The sequence below is a fragment of the Leptonotus elevatus genome, chromosome 2, assembly GCF_054856555.1.
Source record: "Leptonotus elevatus isolate MCC_2025b chromosome 2, RoL_Lele_1.0, whole genome shotgun sequence".
Taxonomy (NCBI): domain Eukaryota; kingdom Metazoa; phylum Chordata; class Actinopteri; order Syngnathiformes; family Syngnathidae; genus Leptonotus; species Leptonotus elevatus.
In genome coordinates, this window is record NC_141240.1 from 38,536,421 (window position 1) to 38,555,539 (window position 19,119).

Genomic DNA, 19,119 nt, shown 5'->3' on the forward strand with positions numbered 1-19,119 from the left:
TCCCTTCGTAACAGCAGAGACGTGCTTTGTTTGTTGCTCTAGTCTAGTTTATTTCTGGTAGCAAGGGTAGACTTGTACATTTTACTAAGTCAGTGCATGTTATACATGGAAATTTCACAAAAAAACAGACACAACAAAACACTAAAAGTATGTCTATTCTGAAATAATGCTCTTGTCTCCATTTACAGATTTTTATTTTTAGTTTATTTTTTGTTTATTTGAGTTGAAAGATAATATTTTTATCAGGTTAATTATTGTATCTTCTGCTATCTAGTGGAAATGTATTTAATTGTCAATTGTATTTAATTGTTATACCTGTCACTATATGTCGCTACATAAATAAAAAAACAAATATACATTTGTACAAAGACAATGGAGGAAAAAGTTAATTGTCTTATTTACAGGAGCACGCCTAATGGCGCACTGTATGAAAACAAAATTCTAGAAAATATTTTTAATGTTCCACAATTTGTCATAAAATAAGCCATTAGACTGCATGGCTGGCCTGGTCCATACATCTGTTACCACCAAAGCCACTTCAGCTCTCTCACATATTTCATGTTACGTTGTACACGTGAAGCAACCTGATAAAAAAAATTGCAGCCTGGAAAGCTCATGCATAGGATCAAAAGATGTTGCTAAATCGCTAACATTGCAATGTTCAGTGCGATTGACTCTGTGATTCACTGATTGCTTTCCACTGCATGGTCTCCTTTCTTATGCTATAGAAAATAAAATGAAAATGATCCATCCAAAGTTGTGAGTCTCTTTTTTGGAAAATGGTCACCAAAAGGCTTCTTGGCAAGAACTGCCGGTGGTTTTGTAAACTAGGCCCTCTGTGTTTGCAACCATGTTGTCAGTGCAAGCGCTGCACATCACAAGGACAGACTTTGAACTACGGAAACAGCTGTTTAAATTTTTTTAAATTACTGACAAATGAACTTCAATTGAGAGAATCATGTCTTTACCAGTCCCAATGTAGCATAAATGGGCATCCATCTCTTTACATTGAGTTTATCAGGAAAACATGATTATTATGACCACACAAGGGTCCCCATATAAAAACTTTATTGGCATTGACACTGAGCAGGAAGGAAGGAGCAGCCAAATATATATTTTTTTCTCCTGACAGTGATCAGGACAACAAATGTGCAGTGCTAAAAATAATGATACACGGAAAGATGAGATAAGGTATAATAGAATGCAACCGTAAAATGTTTTTGTTTTTTTTAACATTAAAGAAGAATAACCACGTGTCCAAACATGAATGCTGTCAGTTAATGTTCTGTCCCATTCAGCATGTTTTTAAAACATTTGAGAGGAGTTCTGGTCACACAAATGAGGTCCTTTGATACTTGCTCTGGCACACTCCTGCACAAAATGGCTTCCCGCATGTTGTGGTCGAACCCTTGTGTCCATGTGAAGGTTCACCACGCTCAGGATTTGTGAAGTGCCTCAGCTTGAACTTTTAATCCCTGAAAGTCCACCTGTATGACGTCCGCCAGTGTCTTCCTCATCTCCAACTGCAAATTGATGGAGAGGACGTATGAATGTCTCTTGATGCCACAATGTCAACGCATTGCAATGGAACATTTTTAACTCTTTGACTGCCATAAACGTTATAAAACGTTTAGCATAAACCTAGGGAAGGGCGCCGAGGACGTTAAAAGACGTCCCCTATGTTTTTTTTTTTGTTTTTCAAAAACGGGTGCAGGAAAGCCTTGGGCAGCTGTGCTGAAAGTATCAGGCTGATCTGATTAGTCAAAGACTCGTTTTGGCCCCTAGAGGGCAGCGATGACTCTCTTTGCACAAGGTTGGATGGGCCGCCCACCGTGGGCGTCAGTAGAAGACGTGAGGCGGAGCTAGAGTGTTGAGGAGACAATGGCTGATCCAAGCCACAATGGCTTGACCAAGCAACCGGTTACAAGCAGCTCAGCTTGAGCATTTTTTTCAAAGACGGAAAGCATCAATCAATACTAAAAAGCGCATTGATGTCAACGATGATGATGACAACGAGCTCTACGCCAAAGTTGGAAGCTTTGGCGTGACTGTTATGAACACGTAGTAAGCCTCACGGCTAAGCGCGGCTAGCGCGGCTAGCGCTGCTAAGGCCGGAAAACGCGCACAATAGCCGGCCGGGTACTTCTACACAATCGGACATTCGATCGGGCGATGGAGAGTTGGCATCGACCAATGCAGATTGATGATGATGATGAAGATGAAGCTCTACGCCAACGTGACTGTTATGAACACGTAGTAAGCCCCACCGGCAAAGCGCGGCTAGCGCGGCTAGCGCTGCTAAGGCCGGAAAACGCGGAGCTGCACAAGCGGACATTCGATCGGACAATGAAGAGTACCCCGAGTCCAATGCATATTCATCGGAGGAGCGGGTACAGTCTGATCACGGAGAAGACACTGTTTCTGGACTACGATGCCACCATGAATGGAGTGGATAAAATGGATCAGAACATCTCCTACCAACCCGGTATAGCAACTGAAGGACACGGGGAAGCGAGACGTAACACCACCGTAACGTAACCGTAGCATGATCCTGATATTAGACTTGATGACACACTGCAGTATATACTTGCTATTCCCCGGAAAAAAACGGCCGGCAAGAAAGTGGCGCACGCGAAGAGGCAATCTTGTGCAAATGCTGTTGCGTCTCCTTGCACGCAGGAGAGTGTTACAAAAAGAAAAACTGTCGTTGAAACATCCACATATTTGTAAATAGCACCACAGTTGCACACATTTGTAAATAGTTTGCCAAATTGTTGTCAAATTGTTACACTGTTGAATGTAAATAAACGTATTTTGCTATCAAAAAACACTTTTTCATTCTTGGTGGTAGTGTTTTATAGAAGTAAAGCACTATTTAGGTGTTTGTGGCATCATTCATGGACAAAAAGAAGTGTCAAATTCACTAGAATGCATGAAATAATATCGTTTCACTAAAAGCTTGATTTCTCCGTATTTTGGTCCAACACAGGCGAAATTGGGTCAAACTAACCATTTTCTATTGTTGATTACTAAAGAACGGAATAAGGTAGAAACAAACTCTTTTTTTCTGATGAAAGATGAAAGTCCAATCTTTCATTTGGTAGTACGTGTGTTTCCATAGTCCAAACAGAACATTTTCTGTGGACCTTGAAAATCAGTCAAAATGCTTAAATCGGCTGGCACTGGCGGCATCCCTTTTCTGAAAACGTCTGGCAGTCAAAGAGTTAAGTGGCACCTCTGAAGTGCCACAAAACAACTTTTTTTTATTTTTATGATTAAACATACAGCAGGTCACATTCAACAAAACAGACAAAACAAGATCAGTCGAGTGAATGATTGACGACAGTTACAGATGATCCAAATATTGCCTCACCTGGCTCTTGTTGTCCGCTCTGAGCTTTTCCACGAGGTCTTTGACACCGAAGGGTTTTCCCACAAGGATGGTGATTCTCTAGAAGCACACAATTAAATTAAATCGGAATCCGCCGTCGCTCGGGGGTGAGAGAATGAGGGAGAACGCCGAGAGGCTGTTCCTACCTTGCCAACCCGAGGGATGTAGGGGCTCACATTTGGAAGGACATCACTCAAGCCTGACACAAAAGATAAAGACTGTTATAAAGAGGAATATATCGGATGCAGTCTATCGAGCAAATTGGGTTCCATGAAGCACAGAGGATCAAATGTATCGTCTGCTACGCTAAATAACAGTTGTTTGATTGTTTAAAATGATTGCAAGCGTGATGCTAATTTCTGTAAACCCGTCGATGACATTTTCTACCGTGCGTTGGCGTTCGGCGAGCAGACCACGTGATCTGTCCGCTGAACTAAAAGTAGACACTTGGGGAAGAGGCAGAATAAGCACAAATGTGACAGAAAATAAAAACTGCCAATCGGCTTGTAGTAAATAAACAAAAGAAAAGTAACAGAGAAGCAAAAATACAAGAAAATATAGCCAACAAAAATAACATATCGCGCACTTGAACGGATTAGAAAGGAATACCAAATGGAAGGTTTCATTTGTGCAGATTTGATTAAAAAACATAAACACATAATACATAAACATGGATAGCATTAACTCATTCACTGCCAATGACAGCTATAGACGTTAAAAATTCATTTGAACTATTTTTATTAGTTTAACATTGTTTTCCCCATTTTTGTTAACAAGAGTATAAAAACCTAGATTTTTTTTTGTACATTTAGAACAGATATAAAATTTGTGATTCATCGTGAGTTAACTAGTGAAGTCATGCGATTAATTACGATTAAAAAATGTAATCACCTGATGCCCCTAACTTTTAATAACCTTTTCTTAAAAAAATATATATATATATTACATTTTTAATAATGTTTTTTTTAAAGAAAATAATATTAAAAAATTAGGGGCGTCGGGAGATTACAATTTTTAAACGTAATTAATCGCATGACTTCACTAGTTAACTCACGATGAATCACACATTTTATATCCGTTCTAATAAAAAAAAATCTAGGTTTTTATACTTTTGTTAACAAAAGTGGGAAAAAATGTTAAACTAGAAATAGTTAAAATGAATTTTTGACGTCTATAGCCGTCAATGGCAGTGAATGAGTTCATCAAAATAATGAACCTGATTTTGGCAAGTTACAAAAAAGAGAAGACTAGACAAGAACATGCAACATGTAGGAAAGTCATTGAAAATGTGAACATAAGAACAGCCATGGCTCACTTACCCACATGCCACAGTGGCAGGATGACGGGATTGAGGGTGCACTCTGCTATTAGGCGTCCCACGCCTAAAAGACCCCCAGTGTAAGTTTGTGTAAGCAACACGTTACTCCTGAATGGGTGTCATGCAATGTACTTACCCCATTTTAACCTGAGGAATTCTTCACTTGTGTTGATTTTGCCTGTTCAATGAGCAACAACAACATTACTGAACCCACATCCACTACATTATTTATTCCTTTATTTTAAATCACACATAAGCCGTATAGAAGCCGAGTTGATTGATGATGTCAAGAAGTAATCGATTTTTACACTCCAGAAATTCAGATTTTTCACAGAGCAGAGAATTTGCCTTTGATTGTTTCAAAAAATTCTAACCGAAAGTGATGCTAATTTCCTTGAGTGAATCTATGGAGTTTCCCATCGTTATTTCAGTATCGAGATTGTGGATTTATAGTTTGAAAAGCTAACTATAATACTAGTCACTGTACTTAAAAAAAAAAAAACTAAAATAAAAAAATATATAAATAAAAGAACAGACAAATTTTTAAAAAATTCTGAAATAACTGCAACAATGCATTCTAGATGGTTCCTTTCAAACATTAAGGTAGTCCTACCTTCAGGAAAAATGTGCACCCACTCCCCTCTGTTCAGCTTCTCCAAAATAAAATCCATGCCTTTCTGGTAAACGCCATCGCCTGAAGAAGGGGTCGTAAAATACCAACATTCAACCCATAAAAAAGTCAAACGACATTCTCGTGTCACTCACCTCTACAGACGGGCACGCACTTCCCTCGGCTGAAGAATCGGGAGTGCAACTCCCTTGTGAAGCAGATGTCCGATGCTGTTGGAGTCCTGTTCCGATCACAGTTGAATGAAACGTACATTAATGTCATACATGAAACCATAAACCATGGCTGTCCTCTGGATTTATTTATTTGCAGATTTTTGATTGATTTATTTTTAAATAGTTTACAATTGCATTTATTTATTTATTTTTAAATTGGGGGGGGGGGGCAACCGTTTTCGTGGAACATGCGTATTGGAGATTTATCCCATCTTTCTCTAGAATGTGTGGTGTTGAATTTTTTTCTTAAATTCATTTATAATGGCCATCAATCTTATGCAGATTTTTACTATTCAAGGACCGGCCCGATCCCCATCCCCCGCTGATAGCAGGGGTCCATTTATTTTATGGAGAATTTACTTTTTAGTATTCGATATAAATACTTGTTCCTCTGGAGTGCCTGCCCACACAACGAGTGTGAGATGACATACCTAAATAAATCTTTCATCATCAGCCTATGTCTGAAAATGTGTCACTCACCTCTGTCTTATTAATTAACATAAAAGAAACCCACACAGTGAAGTTTAGCTAGGCTGGGCTTAAGGCCACCAAAACTCCATTTTAAAACTGCTGTGTTAGCTAACAGTGATACCAGCATTACCTTCTATGTGAAATAAGTACTGCTGTAAACACAAATTATTGAGTGCATTTAAAAACAAACCAAAAAATAACAATTGAGAAAAAATGATCTACATTATGTGACCAAGATAAAACTGTGCTTACCATCGCATCTTGTTAAAGTTCCAGAAATGTCTGAGCTTCAGGACACCTACCGCAAACAAACACACACACAAATAAGTAAACACACACAATGTGTTGACTCTCCTGATGCATCGGCAGCAATTCCAGGCGGACTCTCACCCCAGATGTGGGGGTCATCCATACAAGACTGGTGATTGGAAAGTGTGATGAGGGGCGTGTCAGCCGGCCGATGGTCGATCAGTTCCAAGAGAACCTCATGGTTGTGCACCGTCAGGCAGTTCAGGTGCTCTACGGGAATAGCGACAAGTTCTGGCGAGTGATGAGAAGGTTCCAGTGGGGATTCCTGCTAAAGTTGCCAAATTCTGGGAATGATTAACTCATTCACTGCCACAGATGTCAAAAATTCATTTGAACTATTTTTATTAGTTTAACATTTGTTTCCACTTTTGTTAACAAGAGTGTGAAAACCTCAAAAAAATGTATTGTACATTTAGAACAGATATAACATTTCTGATTAATCGTGAGTTAATTAGTGAAGTCATGCAATTAACGACGCCCCTAATTTTTAATAATCTTTTTTTTATCGTGTCAGGGGATTATTTTTTTTAATTGTAATGAATCACATGACTTCAATAATTAAACCACGATTAATCAAAAATTTTACATCTGTTCTAAATGTACAATAAAAAAAATTTGAGGTTTTCACACGCTTGTTAACTAAAGTGGAATTTTTTTTAAAACTAATAAAAATAGTTTAAATGAATTTTTGACGTCTAAAGCCGTCAATGGCAGTGAATGAGTTAAAGTTGGAAAATTTTCATGGCAAATAATGTGAATTATTGGAATACAGTACACTAGTAAAAATTCAGGAAGTTACACATTTAAAGGGCCCAAATATCATGCAAAATCTACTTTTTTGAGCTTTAAAATGCTAATTCATCACAAAAAACACACAAATAGCATGATAAGGACCTTTAATATTTTGAATGGGACTTTGCTGGCATTGTTTAATAGATGAGAACATTCAAGTTTTTGTTACTCAATGAAATAACCGATCATTCAGTAAAATATTACAGAATTGGTGTGGTGGAATTTTAACTGGAGTATATAACACAATATTTTGTGACGTTGTATGTAACTTACTGGTCCACAAGTAGGAGTAGGAGCCCACCAAGCCCATGATGAGCGAGCCGGAGAGCCTCCACGCCAACGTTGGGCATTGTGGGAAAGGCCACTTGACCTCCAGTGGCATCGCGGCTCTCCACACGCACTACATCCACACACGCTCACCTGGTGTGACATGTGGGACAACAAAAGACAGACATTTCGTATAATGGGAACAAGCAAATGTCACATGGCATCATTTACGGTAACATTAAATAATTGATAAATTGGGCTGATCTTAAAATAAAATCTCAAGATGCCCATATTTCAGGTCAAAGGTTTCCAGCACATATCCAATATAAAGTGCTGCCTCTGCATCATATAAAATGGGGCTCAAAATTGCACACATTTTACTGGAATGCCAGCTTTTAGGGGGAAAAATAGTTGCTGGAAGGGTCAGAAAAGACGCTAAATTAGCAACATGTACATTGTTTGGTAAAGTAGCTCCTCAATGTTACAGGTGGGTTGTAGCAGTGCACAGGCTGCGCTTTAAACAATGGAAACCCATCATTCTGACAATAAGCTTAAATTTCGCAACAAAATTGATGAATCTTTCAGCCCTCCAAGTAGATCATTTAGGTGGCATGCTGACAGCAAAATAGCACCAGGTAACTGCTGTTGCAACCCAAAATGGTTGGTTGGACCAGCCAGGGCATCTAGACTGTCGTTGTTTCCAATCTCTCAAGAAGTTAAAGTTAACACACTCCGTTCCGGGTAACTGCACGATCGACGTTTTCAATTGTGATCTTCACTTTAATTATCTGCAACGTCTTTCTGCATGTTTTACTTTAATGCAATGATCACAATCGTCTGTGCTCTTTTCGTCATTTTCTAACCAAGAGAAGGGTGATTGTCATAGTCATTTGTAATTATACATAACTGATATTTTGGTTACATTATACATCATAAATTATTCTGCACGGTAAAATCCACCCCTAAAACCTTTGATCGAGAGGAACCATCACATTAAGTATTATCTGCTGAGCGTGAAAGTTGCACACAAGATTTTTTTTTTCTAGTTTGCCACTCTACACATAAGGTTACAGAGGTCTTGAAGTCAAACTATGGTTGCTAACGAGTTAACACACGGTTTACATTTACCACGCAAAACTTCAATAAGAATAAGGTGACATTTAGTAATACGGTCGACAAAATAATAATATAAATCCTTGCAATAATGAGAGGGAGATGCACAAAGTATAACAGAAAAAAAACATTTACTCACTTGCCTTTTTCCTTTTGACAGGCTAACGACATAACCCGGAAGGGAAATGTCGCCTTGGATTGTGGGTACTGTAGTTTATACTCCAAAAGATACAATGTAATAACAATTATGCACAGTAATGTATAAAAAAATAGAACAGGTGAAACAACGCAAATGATTTTCTCTGTTTATTTATAATTGTTTAATTATTGTTTTGTGTTGTATGCATGGTTTATGTTTAGATTTTCATACATCACATTGTACAGTTTGTTTTAGACCTACATGTTTTTATATGTATTTTATTTTATTTTTGTCTTGCCAGCATCGTCTAAGAAAACTTTAGCAGGATAACATATTAGCAAATTGCTGTCAAATTAAAAAAAGTTTTTTTGAAAACGGTTACAAACATGTTCATGCACTTAAAAAAGTTCAGAATAAATGATACAAGTCCAAATGTAGTTCTCAAAGTGGTCGATAAATCAGCACCAATTGTTTTTAACATGCTACAAAGTCAAACAAAAAAGGAGTAAACAGATAAAAAAAAAGAAAAATTGTAGCAACAATAGATAAAACTTGCACACAGATTGCTTATTTATGGCCATAAAATACTAAATTGTGGCTAAACAAATGAAGCACACCTTCGCTTTTCGAAAGCAGGTGCGCTTGATTTGCTTACCCAACTGGCCACTGGCCACAAATGAGCATTTTGCGTGCATGTTTCTCCGCATGTCATATCTGGAACGCCGTATAACCGTGATTACAAATATGGAAATTCCGCAGAGGCACGTTTCCCAGCAATTTATTGGCCGCAGTAGCTCGCAGGTTCACCAGCCGGGTGCGAGCCAGTTCAAACCCTTTAAGGCCACTTCGAAGCCCAAGAAACATGCCTGGAAGAAGGAGAGAAGGAGATTTGGATGGCGTCTTATCAGCAAAAGAGCGCAAGAGAAAGGTGTCGTACGGCGTTGGCGGGGAAGGCTCGGAGGAAGACGGCGTTGAAACCTTTGTAGAGCGCTTTGGCTCCTTCTTCTCGAAGCAGCGTCCTCAAGACGTCCACCAGACCTCTGTACTTGCCGTCTGCGGCTGCGCACACACGCGCACACAAACAGTATATACAGTGGATATTGAAAAAAAAATTGAGTATTTTTTATAAACTGTATCACAATTCAAACTATTTTTCTAACATTACCCGAAAAATAGATAACATAGATGATGTGATTCCAAAAAATTATGAATAGCAAACTGTGAATAGGCGAGGCTCAATATTTTTCATGTGCTGTATACATTTCTGCATGTTCACAATAAAGTTTATACTGAAACCCTATTAACTGTAAAAATAAAACATTTATTAACTCATTCACTGCCATTGACGGCTAGAAACGTCAAAAATTCATTTGAACTATTTCTATTAGTTTAACATTTTTCCCACTTTTGTTAACAAGAATATAAAAACCTAGAACAGATATAAAATTTGTAATTAATCATGACTTAACTATTGAAGTCATTTTAATTACAATAAAAAAATTTAATAATCAAATAAAAAGAAAAAGAAAAGATTATTAAAAATTAGGGGCGTCAGGCGATTAAATCTTTTAATTGTAAATAATTGCATGACTTCATTAGTTAACTCACGAATAATCACAAATTTTATATCTGTTCTAAATGTACAATATTTTTTCCCGAGGTTTTCATACTCTTGTTAACGAAAGTGAGAAAAAAGAGTTAAACTAATAGAAATAGTGAAAATTAATTGTTGACGTCTATAGCCGTCAATGGCAGTGAATGAGTTAAAGATTGCTGTTACATTCATGCTCTGTCACCCAGGGGGGTCCTCAGATCGTCACCTGTCTGAAAGTTGGACTTGAGGACATCTGGGGGAAGCGCGATGGTCCAGTTCATGAGTCCAGCCACGCCGCCAGCGAGCAGGATGTAGGCGGCGCCAAGCTGAGAAACGCTAACATACACATATACTGTATGTAAACAAACGCAGAGCCATGGAAAGATCAGCTAGCAAGAAGGTTTGGTTTTACCATCTTTAACCACGTGGCCTTTACGTGGTAATGCAGTTAGTTACCTTTGACCTTCTGGAGTCAGGAAGTTTTTCAGGTATTCATACGTCAGAAAATAGAGACCATTGGAAGGCACATCTGGAAGACGAGAAAACACAAACAGTTAACTTTATTATTATAAAAAAATATATATATATTATGTCTGAGGTGTATGCTCCATTAACTCATTCACTGCCATTGACGGTTATAAACGTCAAAAAATCATTTGAACTATTTTTATTAGTTAAACATTTTTTTCTACTTTTGTTAACAAGAGTATGAAAACCTATAATTTTTTTATTGTACATTTAGAACAGATATAAAATTTGTGATTAATCGTGAGGTAACTATTGAAGTCATGCGATTAATTACAATTACATTTTTTATCACCTGACGCACCTAATTTTTAATAATCTTTTCTTAAAAAATAAATAAATAAAAAATAAATATATATATTTTTTTAAGATAATCATTTTTTTTTTAAAAAAGATTTTTAAAAAAAGAAAACATGATTAAAAATTAGGGGCATCAGGCGATTAAAATTTGTCATCATTTGACTTCACTAGTTAACTCACATTTTATTATCTGTTCTAAATATACAATTTAGAAAATCTAGGTTTTCATACGCTTGTTAACAAAAGTGAAAAAATAATAAAAAATTGTTCAAATGAATTTTTGACGTAAATAAGCGTCAATGGCAGTGAATGAGTTAAATATAATGTATATGTTGTGTATACATTATGTAAATATGCTACTTAGAGGTGTAGAGACCATTATGATGTAAATGTTCTCTACACCTCTCATGTAGCATATTTACCTCCTTTTTTAAAATATCACGTGTAGAAAACATGATATGTAAATATGATAGAATTAGTTGCATTAAGACATAAAATAGATGATGAATAGATGATAAATATGTTACATTAGAGCTGTATTGTCATCTAATATGATGGAAATGTGCAACATGGAGGTGTATAGAACATACATGTTTTATGTCGGAATTGTACGATGTACATACAACGTCACATACACTGCAAAAACTGAAATCCTAAGTAAGATATAATTTCATAAATTGAACCTTAATTTGCTTATTTTGATTTGACAAGTTATTCTTTACTTCAAATGAAATTGTCAGGCAAGATCATTGTGCTTATTTTAAGATACTTATTACTTAATTATCATTTTTTGATCAAGCAGTCTTGGCATTGAGTGTTAACAGCCAGTTTTAAGTACAGCAAGGCTTAAAACGAGCATTTGCCACATTTTAAGATGACAACTGATCAACATCAAAGGCCCTGAACTGGGCTTTCCTGAGTTTTCTTATTTTAAGATTTTGCATAATCTAGTAATAAGATAAACAGGAAAAAAAATACATGTATTAAAACAGACGAGTGCAATATGGTTCATTTTGTTATATTTACTAAGCTAATTTTTCCTTCTTTCAGTACCAGCTCAGTGGTCTAGTGGTAGAGTGCCTACCCTCAGACTTGGAGGTTGTGGGTTCAATTCCTGGCTATGTTATGACAAAGAAAATGGGACTTGTTACCTCCCTGTTTGACACTCAGGCTAAGTTATCCAAGCGTTAAAAAAATATATGTATAAAATAACCTCATGTATTTTTAGAAAATAGTTCCATTTATTACAGCTTGAAAAAAGTCGACATTATTTGTTTTAGTCTGAAAATACTATTTTCATGACCACAGTGATTGAATTTTCTTATTTTTCAAAATCTGACAGGTAAATTTAAGTCAAATGTTCTTGTTCTGTTGGCAGATAATTTTGCTTATTTGAAGTAATAATTTTCTTATTTTACAATATTTTTTTTCTTCAATTTTCTACAGTCCTTTTTGCAGTGTACGATCAATATGCAACATTAGAGGTGTATGGAACATGAACTATGCACAGTAAATAAGCTGCAATCGAGATGCATACTTTTCATACGGAGAGCCAGTGTACCTCGAATAAGTGTCAGCAGCGTCCCTTTGTAGACGCTGCGGATGCCCTGTTCCTTGTAGAGACGCGCGGCGCAGTCAAGGGGACCCGAATATTTGGACGGGCCGCCACCGGCCTGAACCTGAATAGCTCAACACGAAACACATCTGTCGTTGGCTTCAACTTCGTAGTTGAGCCTTTGGAGTGACTTTCAATGCTGTGAAATGGAGACACTGATACACAGCCACCCACATCCACACGACACAGTAAATTCTGTAGAGTACATTTGACTCTATTTAGTAGGGATGTCTCACGATCCGATTCCGATTTTTTGGGCCTGCGATTCGATTCAGAATCGATTCTCGATTGAGGGCGATTTTTGATTCAAAGTGATTTGATTAACAATGATTTTTGCTTCAATCTATAGATGTGCAAGGAGTCTGACTCGCTAATGCTAATTAGCGCGCCACTCACGGCACTTTTATCACTCAATAGAACGGCACCACACTGCAAAAAAACAACTTTTATTGGAATAACTTGATCGTGACTTTTTCCTTCTACTCTCTAATGCAGCTACAACTTTTCAGTGTATCAGACCGTGTGGAACCACACTGCCCCTAAGTGGCCAAATCGGGTACAACATGAACAGCGCTCCAAATAAAGGCACACACAGAAAAAGGCAAGACAGTATAAAAACAATTATTTTTTTAAATAGATTTTGGGACATTTAAAATCGATTCTGAATCGTACTAAATGAGAATTGCGATTCTTATGATAATCGATTTTTTGGCACACCCCTACTATTTAGAGTGGGACCAAATAGACTCAGTTTAGAGTCATATTTACACTTGGAAGAGAGTAAAATAAAGAATTGAAAAAATAAATTCACTTCAAGGGTTGAGGAACAAACTCACGACCTTCAGCTTGGGAGACAGCCGACCTACTCCCTGAGCCACGGAGCTCGTGCTGTGTGTTGGTATATCGCTGGTGTCAGCTGGAATCGATGTTCATTACAAACAGTTCATTCCTCAACTCTTGAGTGATTTTTATTGTATTTTTTTCAATTCTTTATTTTACTCTCTTCCAATTGTAAATATGAGCCTACTCTAAAACGGAGTCTATTTGGTCCCACTCTAAATAGAGTCAAATTTGCCCTGCAGAATTTACTGTGTACAAATGAAGCCACCACCGGCTAATGAACCCCTTCGGACCCTCAGATGGTCCCAGTGGACGTGACATATTTGCGTGTCCAAACCAATAAAACGCATCATTTGGATGATGTCAACACTTCTGCTTCATGATTGGATCTTACAGAACCAATCACAATTTGAATTTGAAAGTTGATTCACATGATGTTCATGTTCAAAATGTAAAAATGCCACTGTCCTGCCCGTCGTCCATGTCTCCTTCCACCAACACAGCTGATTTGATGAACAGGATCATTATCAGGATTGCTGATAAAATGAGTCAGCTGTGTTGGAGGAGGGAGACGTGTAAAACAGGCGGGGACAGCGGCTCCTGAGGACCAGGGTCCCCTACCCCTGCTCCGGAGTCGAAGAAAAAGATCAGGACAAATCCGTAACTTCCTCTCCACGGACTGATTAACTAAGACACCCGCGACCCCCCCCCCCCCCACCCCCCACCCATAGTCCCATATAACACGTTGGTGTGGGGTCATGGGGTCAGACTTTGGACTTCACCTGCAGTAAGCATTTAATCCTCTCTCCCGGAGCCACGATCACCGTCGTGAAGACCCCCGCCAGACATCCTGACAGGAATATCTGAGCATGCCTGAACACAGTCACATAAAGACAATCGGCTTTTATGGAGAGGTCACCTATTCTTAACACATTTACATCATATTTCATGTTCAAAACACCGCCATTTATGAAGTAGACGACTGTTCAAAATGTGCTCTGGAGAAACAGGAGGTCCTTGCAATTGAGTGGCGGCTGAAATTGTGACATTCGTAATATAAGGGGGCGGGTCTCACATTAGCCAATAGCATTCGAGGGCACGGGCGCTGTCAACATTTATATTTGGACGTACGTAATAAGGTCAGGACACGTTTGCATGCTATCAGACTTTAAGCACAATATTGAGTCAAAAAAGGAAAATAACACATTTAAACTTTAACGCAGCGTTTTAAACACAAGGAGAAGTAACTTTGCTGCCGTTCGTTTTAAGTAAGTATAAGATGTATGGAAAGGTTATTTTAGTTCATGAAAACACTCACACACTAAAATTCAAGTCAATTAAAAACGAAAATGCTTTAAAAAAAATTAAAACCGAAACTACATTTTACACAATTAGCTAAAACTAAACCAAATTATACCGAAAATGTCCGTTTTAGTCTTTTGTAATTAACTTAATACATGAGCCTTTGGGGATGATTTTAAATGTGATTTTTAAGTATATTTATTTGGATATTTACCGGAATAAGGACATTTGAAAGTGTGTCGCACAGAAGTGACGTCATCTTGCAGCAGCAGCAAAAGCTTCGGATGACGTCGCTCCGAGACGACAATTTGTGCTCGACTTTTGGCCCCGAAGGCTCGCCTTGCCCGCTTTTCCCATTTAACTCAGTTCGGTTTTTCATTTTACCATGGTGTTTAGTAGGGGTGGGAATCTTTGAATGTCTCACGATTCGATTCAGATTTTTGGGTCTGTGCTTCGATTCAGAATTGATTTTCGATTGGGAACGATTTTTGATTCAAAATGATTTGATTGACAATGATTTTTGCTTCAATCTATAGATGTGCAAGGAATTGTAATGATCTACTCCAGTCTGACTCGCTAATGCTAATGCTAATTAGCACGCTACTCGCAGCACTTTTATCACTCAAAAGAACGGCTCCACACTGCAAAAAACTACTTTTATTGGAATAACTTAATCGTGACTTTTTCCTTCTACTCTCTAATGTGGCTACAACTTAACAGTATATTAGACCGCGTGGAACCACACTGCCCCTCAGTGGCCAAACCGGGTACAACATGAACAGCGCTCCAAATAAAGGCACACGCAGACAAAGGCAAGACAGTATAAAAAAATATTTTTTTAATCGATTTCGGGACATTTAAAATCGATTCTGAATCGTACTAAATGAGAATCGATTTTTTGCCACACCCCCTCGTGTTTATCAATTATTGCGCACAAGTAATACTAATACTGAAACTAACTAAGACTAAACTAAAATCTAAGCATTTTTAAATAACTAAAATTAATAAAAAGAACCACCCTGAAAACTAATTAACTAACTAAATAAAAATAAACTCAAAACGAAATCAGAACTAAGTACAATGAAAATTCCAAAACTATAATAACCCTGGTGGGGTGGCGTGCGTACTGGTTTTAAGTGCGTCAAGATTCAGACATAACTTCAGGGTTCCGACTTTGGACCGGCTTTAACGTTAGACCTGGCTTCACGGTTCAGGCCTGACTTGAAGGTCCCAACGCGTCCGTGTGTGTTCTTGTACTAACGTTAGCTCTTGGCTGGGGTTCGTCTGCTGGAGCTGCTTCCCGAAACCGAAGCCGAAGAAACTGATGGCCATCATGGGCGCCACACCCACTAGCGGAGCACCCATCCCTTTGTACAGGCCCAGGATGCCCTACACACACACACACACACAATTGTTTAAATTTTCGACACAGCTCCAGTTTACCAATGTGTGTGTGTGTGGGGGGGGGGGGGGGGTGCGATTGTGTGCTGTGTGTTGACCTCTTTGGAGATGGTCTTGCGAAAACAGTCAAAGGTTCCCGTGTAGACGACATAGCGAGAGAGCGGGGAGGCTTTGGGCTGAGTCTGGAGTCTCACCTAAAACACAACGCAACAACACACACATCATCAAAGGGGAACTATTTGGAAAACGTTTGTATGCAAATAGCTGCGGGTGTCAGGATTGTGAAATTAAGCAATTTGCTGTAATCTGATGTTTTTCTAGAATCCGTTTTGATGAGTACATCAAATTGAATTGAATTGAATTCGCTCCCTTGTACCATCCTTGAATTGTATCACATCTCGTGCTGTCACTATCAAATATTTTTAGAATCGATGAATCTATTGACTGTTCAATCAATTCATCGTCGAATAGGATTCATTTTAATTTTGCATTAAAGTGTACTGTTTATTAACCAGTGATTGGTGTTTATTTTGTACTTCATATCGTTTTTAAGAAAAAAGGGGGTGGGTGATGTTGTTCTATGTTACCGGTTTGGTTGTTGTTTTCCAAAGTAAAAGCAGATATTTGCAAATGTCTTATTTTGATTAAACACAGAAGATCATGAAGGACTACAGAAATCAGTGAACAATTACTGTTGATATGCTGAAATTAGAGGATTTGGACAATTTTGAATTCAAAATGGCTCCAAACGATTACTCGATTATTAAAATAGTTGTCAATTAATTTGATAATCGATTACTTGTGGATTAATTTTTACAGCTCTAATCACATCCCATTAGGGGTGTGAATTGCCTAGTACCTGGCGATTCGATTCGTATCACGATTCATCGGTCGATACCGATTAATCTCGATACGAATCTATAAATTGATTATTGCGATTTTTTAAACTCAAATTTAGAAAAATATTCATCAGTAAACTTGTACATGTACACTGTAATATTTGTATGAAAATGTATTTATTGATCTGAAAATTCAGGCTCTTAACTGAGCCACTGCGTTTAACAAACAGGTTGCAGTCTGTTTCATGTTTGAACAGCACTGAAATAAAATATTAAGGCTTAATCTTCCATTAATTTAATATTCTTCCATGCTTAATTAATGTGTGAATCCTAATCCTAAGTAAGACGTTTTGCTGAATATTCCCCTAAAAAAATTATGTTTAAAAATCGATTCGGCCGCATATCGAATCGATTCGAGAATCGTGCGCTGTAATATCATGATATATTGCCGAATCGATTTTTTCCAACACCTCTAATATGATGTATAATAGGTGAATTTTTGCGAAAATCATGCAGCCCAGAAGATGTTAGTGTTTCACATGTTATTGATGTGGTTGTAAAGGTCAATTCTATTGTGTGCACTAATTCAAGGACAGAGCTATACAGTTATTTTACTTTTAGATATTTTAAGATACTTTTTGTGCCAGGTAGGCCTATGGACAAAAATGCCACTGCATTTTAATTAAACACGAACAAATATACGCATAAATTTGTTGTTGTTTTGTCTAATAATGAAAATCATATTGGAATTAGCGATGTCTGCTCTCTTGCGGCCGTTATCTCACCGATTTAACATCAGACTGTCACCATTATGCCGTTCTCCACCTTATTCACACAATTCAGACTCCTCACTCACAAACCGAAAGCCGCAGAATTGAACCCTGAACCTGAACTGTGCGCCAGACGCGGTAACCCACTGATCCGGATCACGCTTTGCCCCGCTTTCTTGTTTTCACGGTTTAATATTAACTAACACAACATTACCCGAAGGAAGTTTTCGAGCTAAACTTGCAGCTCCACTTGCGCCTCGTGCGTTTTTAAGCTGATTTGTCCAATAATCTCCTCAAAGCCTGAGTAGAAAACAGGTCAAGAGCAACAAGAGTCGGAAGGCAAACACACTCGGGACCGAGTCACCTTGATGGTGTCCAGCGGGTGTCCGGCCAGCAGCAGACACGCTCCGCCGACGCCCCCGGCCACAAAGTTCTTGAGGGGAGAAACTCTTGGCTCGTCCCCCATCCTCTCCCCCGCATGGTCCGCGCCGAGGAGCGGAGAGGCGGCCTACGCTTCTCCTGCGTGACGGTGGACCTCCGTTCGTACGTGCGCCGGGTGTCCTCACCTTCGCTACTCTCAGTCGCGACGTTTGAACTAACTTGCCAACTCAACTCTCGTCCACGCCCCCAATCTCGCCTGCTTACGTCATCGTCACGTGCAACAACAATAATGGGAAACATACCCGAGGTTTCATGTTATTGATCAATTCCATTCAATGTCACATAAAATACAGTACTAGTTAAAAAAAAAGAAAAGAAAAAAAAAGTCTGCACAATAAATAACAATAAACACACAAATAAATTAAAGTGGGTGAAAACTGCCCGTTTTCGGGACAGCACAAACAGCCACGTAAATGTAACACATGAATAAAAGTGTTTATGATGAATGATAGTAGGCTATAATAGCCCCCCAAATGAACAAAACGTGTTAAAATCACTTCTAGTCACGTATATACTACACACACAATTACTGAATAAGCAAGATCATAATAAATCTACGGTTAAGAAAATGAATGGATGGATAATAAATCTATAATACAGCAAACAGCAACAAAAACCTAACCAAACCTAGCATAATACCTACCATCACACAGGAACAGTCATTTAAATAACAACAAAAATAAATTCGGAAAGACAATAAAATGAAAAACTCTCAAAATATATTTAAAATACAAAGGAGGAAAAACAGCCTCTAGTCCACATTAATATCACATAGGCACAGTCACATGTATAGAAACACAAATACAGCAATAATGGTGTGATAATATTAGCAATATCCCAAATATATTA

General features: G+C 38.0%; 2 protein-coding genes across 2 annotated transcripts; both read right to left on the bottom strand.

The window, feature by feature from the left end:
* Positions 1–1,051: 1,051 nt before the first annotated feature.
* Positions 1,052–8,685, bottom strand: tafazzin (tafazzin, phospholipid-lysophospholipid transacylase). The gene is made up of 11 exons (XM_086070104.1): positions 8,644–8,685; positions 7,398–7,544; positions 6,414–6,542; positions 6,276–6,321; positions 5,475–5,560; positions 5,323–5,403; positions 4,846–4,887; positions 4,711–4,773; positions 3,538–3,590; positions 3,374–3,451; positions 1,052–1,523 (listed from the first exon to the last, which is right to left on the bottom strand). The coding sequence occupies exons 2-11, from the start codon at positions 7,504–7,506 to the stop codon at positions 1,437–1,439; spliced, it is 774 nt and encodes a 257-aa protein (XP_085926230.1). The 5' UTR covers positions 7,507–7,544; positions 8,644–8,685; the 3' UTR covers positions 1,052–1,436.
* A 112-nt stretch (positions 8,686–8,797) lies between these two features.
* LOC147179936 (mitochondrial carnitine/acylcarnitine carrier protein-like) lies at positions 8,798–18,446 on the bottom strand. Its single transcript, XM_086070100.1, has 9 exons — positions 18,194–18,446; positions 16,319–16,414; positions 16,081–16,208; positions 14,300–14,390; positions 12,624–12,741; positions 10,694–10,766; positions 10,464–10,573; positions 9,581–9,702; positions 8,798–9,509 (listed from the first exon to the last, which is right to left on the bottom strand). The coding sequence occupies exons 1-9, from the start codon at positions 18,293–18,295 to the stop codon at positions 9,447–9,449; spliced, it is 903 nt and encodes a 300-aa protein (XP_085926226.1). The 5' UTR covers positions 18,296–18,446; the 3' UTR covers positions 8,798–9,446.
* Positions 18,447–19,119: the final 673 nt, after the last annotated feature.